Genomic DNA, 9,520 nt, shown 5'->3' on the forward strand with positions numbered 1-9,520 from the left:
ATTAAAATAGGTACAGTACTGTATACGTTATGTACAAGATCTAAATACAAATAGAGCGGAATGAACTTGTCTCGCTAATATTTTTAAACCTTGCTCGCTAGAACTGTAACCAGGTTTTTTATTGATCTGCACTTGGCAAGAGCAGTTTAGAGTAGATCACTTGATCCCCACCATAGATATAAGTGTAATAAGTAAGGGTTTATTATGTCTATCATCCGCACTTGTACATTTCGGAGTCATCACTTGTTATTTAAGATAAAAGGCAAAATTTGGAGTTGTCGTCTTTTTTATCCTTTTATTACAAAATTTGCTGCACTCAACTTTCTAACCATTTTTCACCACCGTCGTTTTGGGCTAAATGCGTTCCGCATCGTCTCTAGCTATCCCGCATTTGACATTCGATTCTTACGACCGACGTAATTCAAGGAAATCTGGACAATATTAGGAATTCAAGCGTTGTTACCAGGCTGGAGCCCTTGCTAAATCCAAACAGAGTAAAACATTCAGTCGACAACCGGTTATATCACTATAATAAGTAGCATTACCTTATCTCAGGTTATAGTCATAAATATTATCATTACAATATTATGGCACTAAAAAGAATATCCAAGGTGAGTAGATACCAGTCTCTCGCTTCTCTTAACAACTATCTTTGTAATGTTCTATTTTGATGGTACATAACTGGTGTCTCTGACAATACTGCCATAATGCTTTTTTTTGTAAAACGTTGAACATGATGAACTAAAATATGTTACATGCTCAGCTATTACTGAATGCTTGAGTCTGGGCTTGTCACGCACCTAAAAATTGTTCAAAAGGCTGCGCAAGCTACTAAACATCTTATTGACCATGCGCCTGTAACGTTTATTTTTTTTTGAAAATAAGTACTGCAATCAACCATATACTTTTTAAGGATTTTTAAATATGTAGCTGATTTTATTGCAAACAGTTTCGAGTTGTGAATGAACTACGTTTCGTGCTTGACGAAGCATCTTGCAACTGATGCTAGACTCATAGGTATGGACAATGTAAATGTCCAAGTCTGTTAACAAATTGGTTCATTTTAATCTATTAATAGAAAACTAAATATATACCTAAGTGGTTGATTCACATTCATTAGGAGCGTGTCATGAAATTTCATTTTATGTCCAATGATTTAGCTATAACTATTTATTGTTTGCTGCTACCTACATTACAAGGCCAAAGATTTAGTAAATGTGCTCATATCATTATTTTCTGTTATTCTACCTTTTATGGAACTCTTATTTGCTCTTAATACTTTATTTACTTATACCATAGATCAAATGGTTAAACAATTTCTTGAATGGCCATCAGCTATTAAATAGAATTATAATGATAACACTAGTAGCAACTTGTTAGGAGTTTGTCATAGAGTTTATACAAGTAATATTGTAGACATGTTGAAGCTTCATTCAATAATGCTAACATTAAATAATTCACAAGCACTGGTTGCTATTTAATCGAAAATCAATGTTTTGTTTTTTACTGAATCTTGTGGTTTGTTACTGAATCTTGTGGTTTGTTACTGAATCTTGTGGTTTGTTGTATGCTTAGCTTTGTTATTTACAGCTAGCTTCCACTAAATATATCAGGGCTCTCATTTGTTAGCTCAATGCTAATTGGCATTTAAGCGGTAGCTTCTCTGTTACTGGTGTGTTAATTAGTCATAATTTCTGCAATATTTGATCAAACTAATATGAGTTGTCATCTCTTTTCTAGCCTTCCAAAATCAAGATTTGTCACTTGACAAATATAAATACATTGATATTTTTCTGTTCAGTCTTACTGTTTCCTGCTCAAAGTATGTTTTGCAATACGGACTAGTCATATTATCGTTCAATTCGCGTATCAGCTAGGATTAACTGTGGGGGGAAGGGGAATCCCAAAAGAACTTCCTCCTCAACTTGAGTGCACCTTGCATCATCATGAAAGGAGGGAAATTTATCTTCAATTATTTTCTCAAATAGTATTAAATATATATATATATATATTTTTTTTTGCATATTGTAGTAAGAGATTTGTTACGTACTTCTTATCTCGTGTTAAACCAATTCACATCTATAAATTTGTTGTGACCCATGCATTTTACTAAACGTTTCACCAGCACTCACTTGCATTTCTAGGAACTACAAGACTTGGGGCGAGACCCACCAGCTCAATGTTCTGCAGGGCCAGTCGAAGAAACCGACAGTATGTATTTGATCATAGCTGTCTATGTCTATGGTGTAGAATATTAATAGACATAATGATCTTACTCACTCATGGTAAACTATTTGTTTCCTTAGCATTTTGTCTCCAAGATGGTGTTGTAATAGTCAAGCTGCTTTCCGTCGATCTTTTTAAAAACTTAGGTTGAATCCACTTTCAGTTTCGCCAATTGTTGTACTGAAGAGACCGCCTACTGTCTATTTTATGTTTTGGGGATTGTCTGCTCTGTTTTGATTCTACCTATTAAACAATTGAACACTCTAAAAGATGGATGTATTTACCAAAAGAAGGAGTCGGACTATAGCCTGGAAAAACTCGTTGTTTTTTCTTTCCTATGTATGGCCAATTTTATTCAAGAACTAGCTGTACTACCCGGTGTTGCCTGGGTAATAAACGAGACTTTGGACAGAAAATTTATTAGTATTTAACATATAATAACATTTGCCGTTTTAACTTTCAACTTACATATCATGAGAAAAGTGTTTTGTGTAGTTGAAATAAATTAAGAGAGAAAATAAAGAAACTTTAAAGGTTTTCAAACAACTATAACTTTCAAACTTCATATCATGAGAAAAAGGTTTTGTGCAGGACAACTGATTTAAAAATAAATAAAACAACTGTAAAATTTTTCAAACTTTGGCAAACAACTGTAACTTTAAAACTTCATAACTTGAAAGAAGTGTTTCATTGAAATAATTTAGGAGGAAAAATAAAAATTTAAAGGTGTTTAAATGTAAATGTTAAATCACTAGCAAGTAATGGCTAAAAATAGTCTGTTTTCAACGATTACAGTGAAAAATTATTTAGTTTACAATTATATGGTTTTAGTTTGCCTCAGTGTTGGCATGCAAAAATTGGCATGCCAATTTTCAATATCGTAGGCTATAGACATACATAGAGTGGTGTAGAAACCTATACTAATTATCTACAACAATCTCCTGGTAAAAATCATCAAAATCATAAAAAATAGTAACAAAACAATATGTTAACCTTAGTAACCGTAGGTACCTACAATGACTTTAGTGCATCTTGTGATTATGATCTGCAAGATAATATAACATTACAATGTACTACGTGCAGAGGTCTTACTTTCGAGACAGACGTGTAACATAAACGCTTAAAGGTTTACTTGCAACAAAATTCACATTACAGTTATTTGGTATGAAAGATTCACCATGTCTTACTCTGCTGTGTGGTAGGTGCAAAATATGTAGAAATGTGATTACAAGCTCTTAAAAGCTCAAAAACAGTTAATAGCCGCAATCACAAAACCGCCGTAGATTAGAATCTTTTTCCAAAACGACTCAAATGGGACGTAGATAATCGAGATTGCTTTTGTTTACACTTTCGTGCAACCTCATTCGTCGAAATATTTTCACGAATATACTTCACGCATTCAATAAAACCATGTTTATTGTTCTTGCGTGTCTATTTCATCGTCATTGTAATGCTGTCACTTTCAGCACTGATATCTTATAACCTACTGTGAAAATTCGTTTAATTTTTCAACCTTAGCTCGAAGAAGTACATATTAGTGTCTGATAAACATGACGAGCTTGTTGGTCACCTGTGATAATCGAAAAATGCTTCAGAAATTATTTGTGCTTTTTTGGCAAGATGATTAGACCAAGCCGAAACAAAACGGTAAAGTAGCGAGCATCTATATTTGATACGGGGTCTTCGGTAAAATCCGAAGTGTTTGTCATAAACTAATGCTATGAGGAGTTTTATATTGAGCCTTTTATTGGCTTTTCAATTCACGTGAGAACATGATCACGTGAAACAATAATCAAATGAAATGACTACATCAGAGAAATAAACTGATTCCGATCTACGGCGGTTTCGTGATGGCAGCGATTAACTGTTCGTTTTTGAGCTTGTAATCACATTTCCACATATTTTGCACCTACAACACAGCAGAGTAAGACATGGTTAATCTTTTGATACCAAATAACTGTAATGTGAATTTTGTTGCAAGTCAACCTTTAAACTAGCTTAAATGAATTTAGCTAACTTACTAAACACATACTTTGAGATAGTTTTAGTACGTATTGTAGTAAACTTTGAACTAAAATTTTATCATTTATCTGTTTGCGAAACGGTTTTTAACTGTAACGGATAACCCTGACCTCGCCATGGCGATCAACGTACATCTTTTAATAACGTATATAATCAGTACACAAATCGCCAAATTCTAAGTTCGAGATAGATTATTGTAGATATCGTGAGGCGGTACAAATTAGCCCTAACTAAAAAAAGATGAAAAAGCATCGTGCTGCATATACTTACTAGGTCCCAAAATATTTTTTAACAGAGGCATCGTAATGCGTGGTCGCAATGCTAAAATAATTAGCGTCTATATACTAATAGCTATAGCTGGACACGCACAACGACGACAGATACACGAATACACACACAAACTTTGAGAAATATTTTATTCAAGAATATACTTATAGCAAAAAGTAAATTTAACTTTGCTGCCCACTGTCCTGCCACCCACTGTCCTGCCACCCACTACCCTGCCCCCACTATCCTGCCACCAACTGTTCTGCTACCCACTGTCCTGCCACCCACTGTCCTTCCACCCACTATCCTGCCAGCCACTGTCCTGCCACCCATTGTTTTGCCACTCATTGTCCTGTTACCCACTTTTTATGCTAAATCACTCAACATGGTCAAAAACACTGCTGTCCATGGGACTGTCAGGTTGTGCAGCATGAAGGTTTACAAGTGAGCTCATGTCACAAATATATATGAATGCATAGTGGAGGGCCTTTCATGTTTAGCTTTTTTCAAAAATCGTAAAGTACATGTATCTATAGTACAGGTATATCGTCACTGCTTTTGTGTACCTTCTAGGCAGCGCTTGCAAATTTCTATTGTTTTGCTGTTGAGTCTTTGCTGCCTCTTTTGTAGTGTTTCATTGGCAAGCTACAATAATGGGTCCGGTAAGTATTATTTTAGTTGCTTGTGAAATTGTCTACCCTTATCTGTTTGAGAAAGCTCTATTCCTCCTATTCATTATCTACTTAACTTCTTGTCTTTGTCAAGTTCTTGCATCCGCTTATCAAGGGAATTAACCATGTCTCTTTCATCATTACCCAAAAAATTCATTTGTCATTGTTATGTCCACTTTCATATATTGGCCATTTGTGTTGTTACAAGAATATTCAACGTATGAAGCTTAGAGCTTATATATCATCTGTGTACAATATTATGCACCATTTTCACATACAAATCGCGGTAGCATAGTGCTATACACTTGTCCTTTCCTTGACTCTCTCAATCCATATCTTCTATTTGTAGCCTGAGAGCCCATATCAAAACGGAGTTTTCTTTTTAAACATTCAATTTCCTACAGACTATCCATTTAAACCTCCAAAGGTAGGAAACTTTAGTTTGTTTTTGTCCTACCTTCATGAAGTTATCGTTGTGTTACACATTTCTGTGTTCATATTTAGCTATTAGGTATTTCCTCAATAAGGATGGTTTTGGCAGTTGTCTTCATAGTTAACCGTTTCAGGCCCAATTAAACAACCCTATTGCGCGCAAGTCCAATTAATCAATTGGCTGCTCACAAGTGATGGACTCAGTGTTACGAAATTGCCTGTAATTCTCCTTTTCTATTATTTTTTTAGTAATTCGGTTTTTTTTATTCAGGAAGAAGGCAGCTCAAACTACATTTCTATATTAACATAATGTAGCTGTGTACAAGCAAAGAAACTTTTTATGAGAAAACGTAAAAGAAAAAAATAAAAAAATGCCTTGAAATCACTAAACGATGAAATAAAGTACTAGATACTATAAGCATGAAAAACCAATCCAACTTGGCAAACTATAAGTTTAGGTTGTAGGCACATTTGTTAGAATGAGCAGTGAAAAAAATGATGGAAGTTCCATACTCTATAAGCTAAGGTAATTGTGATTATGTAAAACATGGTTGGTCAACTTCTGATTGTATTCAGTTGCTATTGAGTAATTATTATTGTAAATATGCCCAATTTTAGCAGCAAGTAGTAAAGCTGCTTAAAAATACAATCATGCTATATCAACGTTTATTCAACTCACAAAATATTATTACCGCAACTGTCATACTCGATCAGATAGTAGAAACTATCGCTATTGTTATTGTTCGATATACCTTACTCAGCCTTTATTCAAAGTCTAATACTTACCTGTAACTAAATCTTACAAGCTTATTTTACGAGTGTGGTTGGCCTGAATACTTATTAACACCGCTGTCTAAACATTGATACCCTCAACACTCGGCTGGTGTAACCACCTCTTTATACTGCTCACTTCGCAGTAGTTCCCATGCTGTTCTAAATCCATTCAAGCCAGATGCTAGCTTAATTGTATTCCCTGTAGAAATTTACAGACGCTTTGAGTGCCTTCTCTGCAGCTAGTTCTTTGTTTATCAATTAGTCTGTGATTTGTTTTCTTTAGGTGACATTCACTACAAGAATCTATCATCCAAATATAAACAGCAATGGAAGTATTTGTTTAGACATATTACGATCACAATGGTCGCCTGCCCTTACCATCTCAAAAGGTTAGTTTGTCCATATTTCAGAACTGATATCTTATAACCTACCGTGAAAATTCGTTTAATTTTTTAACCTTAGCTCGAAGAAGTACATATCATTGTCTGATTAACATGATGAACCTGTTGGTCACCTGTGATAATCGAAAAAAGCTGCAGAAATTATTCGAGCTGTTTGGCAGGAAATATGGGTCACATGATCAGATTACAACTAGACGATTAAGCCCAGTCGAAACAAAAGTGTAAAGTAGCGAGCATCTATATTTGATACGGGGCCGACTATACTTCTCGTAGAAAAAGGTAGAAAGACCAAGCGGGGCATTGCGAAAGGCTAGTACTAGTATCGGCCTTGCTACTAACTATTTTCTAGTATTCCTTTCAAATTTTTAAACCTACTTTTATTATGGACATGTTATATTTTTTTGGATCGGCCGAGTTTTTATTACAGATCAAACTACCTTTTTTGTGTTTTAGGTTTAATTTTAAAGTACACTCGCTGATGCCTGGCTAACTGACCATGAAAACATGGCAGGCGCAAATAACGAGCACTCCTAATACCACTGATAATGTATTATCTCTCTACACAGCGTCATTTGCAATGTCTGTCGATTCCCCACAAATTAGCTTGATATTTCTTCAGGATCTTTTTCCCTATATGCCCAATTATAGAATAGTTTGTTCCCAGTAAAGTTGATAGACGGAGGGCTGCATCCTATTTGTATCGGAAAGCTATAGCAATTGCATGGAAGTTTGACAGAGCTGCCAAGTCATTCTTTGGTGTCAGAATTTTTGGGTCAGCCCTAAAATGGCCGATTTGAATTTAGCTAATGCCAGCAGTAGGTTTGTGGTAAGTGAACTCGCTTTGGCTTAACTCAAGATTGCTCTAGTTCAATCTGACATCAATCATACTGCGCATGAGAACACAACACCTTAACAACCTCTTTTTATTTAAAACCAGAAACCTGTAGGCTCAGTGCGCTGTGAGAGATTGTCAGGTGTTATAACTAACTGCACCATTTGTGGAAACTGTCACAAGGCAATCGATTAGCATAGGTGGTAGTTCTAGCGTACCAAGTTCAAATCCCTCTGAATTTATTTGTTGCTAGTCATTAACAGTTCTTGCCGCAATAGAATTGTGTGGTTCCCTTTCCTGCGAGACTTGGCTAATTTCGATACAACTGAATGTCCTTTCTCTAACTCACACACTAGGTTGTTTTTTCTTCACTAAGTCACCAAGGTTTTGAATAGAAGGTTGTTGATCAACCGATATGTTAAATAACCTCTACATACACAGATTATTTAGTCCACCATCTGTTTCATATGTGAAAGCCGTGGTATATTCGAGGAAGCATTTCTGTAAGAATACACTATAGTTTAGTAAATCTATTCTATAACAGTTATTTTGATATTCCGCATGTTGTTACACCTAGCAATCTCTCACAGCGCATTGAACTCACAGGTTTCTGGTTTTAAATTAAAAAGGTTGGGGTTGTGTTCTCATGCGCAGTATAGCAGTTATCAGGATTGAACATGATAACCTCTTAATAGATACTGTAAGTATTCCATCAGTGTTAAAAACAAGTGAATTATGTAAATTTATGTTACATGTTAAGTTGTATGTGAAAAAATTAATGTAATAATAAAAGTTATTATTTTACCCTTGCGGCGGGCCAATGTAGGTGTAGGCTTCGCTTTAAATGTAGAGAATGATTCTCTAATTTATACTAAGTCTTAAATTATATATTTTTGTTATTTTCTATTTTGAATATTTTCTTTGTTTTTACTTAAGAATTTAGTAATGCTTTAAGAGGCTTCGAATTTTGCGTGTTGAAAATTACGATCGGTGTAGTCAAATATTCGCTGATGTTTTGTGTTTTAGGCTGAATATTCTATTACGCAGAAAGATTCTTAAATAGAGGTGCGACTATATTTATTTTCAATTCTCCGATGGTTTACAATGAGGTTCACATGCAAACCATTCGCTAGATAGTACTTTTAATCACATTAAAGTTCCTTTCAAGTAGAGGGTACTTGAAGGTAGCTTCAAGTTTTGAAAATATCTGTTCCATAATGTAATGCTCGTTTGTTTGCAGTGTTACTATCTATATGCTCGCTATTAACTGATCCTAATCCAGATGATCCCCTTGTACCAGAAATCGCACGAATCTACAAAAATGACAGGAAACGATATACTGAGATAGCAGGCGATTGGACAAAGAAGTATGCGATGTAACATCTTTCCAATTTATACTTGAATTAGTAATAGAACTATTGGGGTGTTTGCTTTCTGTATCATTGGATAGCGCCATCTAATAGGAGACCAATCACAACACAACTCTTCTAATGGCGGTTGCCAGGGTTAAATGGTGACTAGAAGAGAAATGGTTGCTGTAGTATAATTAGTGCATTTCTTCAAAAGAATCAAACATTTCATGTTTAACAAATGTTTTGTACTAAATGTAGTATTGCGTGGAATTGTTATTTTCCAAATCCTAAAAACCAGGTTATTTTTAGTCCAATTGATTTTGTGCTGTATGGCCACGTATACTAGACATGCCTGTGCAATTTTATATCATCGGCGATTTTGCTTCATCATAAACTAAATCCTTGTTCTCGACACTGGTATTTGACAATAGATATATTTTACATGGAAACCATACTTACTCCACTTCTTACGTTCCGTCACACGTTACATCCACCATCTGTCATGAAAGAAGATATATTTAGCTAATTTGTGCATCTATTTGT

At 35.0% G+C, this 9,520-nt stretch overlaps 1 protein-coding gene across 1 annotated transcript; it reads left to right on the forward strand.

The window, feature by feature from the left end:
* Nucleotides 1–373: 373 nt before the first annotated feature.
* On the forward strand, nucleotides 374–9,425 carry LOC137388636 (ubiquitin-conjugating enzyme E2 2-like). The gene is made up of 6 exons (XM_068075112.1): nucleotides 374–611; nucleotides 2,145–2,211; nucleotides 5,146–5,177; nucleotides 5,536–5,613; nucleotides 6,676–6,781; nucleotides 8,866–9,425. Exons 1-6 carry the CDS (start codon nucleotides 588–590, stop codon nucleotides 9,003–9,005), a joined length of 447 nt encoding a protein of 148 aa, XP_067931213.1. The 5' UTR covers nucleotides 374–587; the 3' UTR covers nucleotides 9,006–9,425.
* The last annotated feature ends 95 nt before the right edge of the window (nucleotides 9,426–9,520 follow it).

Source organism: Watersipora subatra, chromosome 2 (assembly GCF_963576615.1).
Source record: "Watersipora subatra chromosome 2, tzWatSuba1.1, whole genome shotgun sequence".
Classification (NCBI taxonomy): Eukaryota; Metazoa; Bryozoa; class Gymnolaemata; order Cheilostomatida; family Watersiporidae; genus Watersipora; species Watersipora subatra.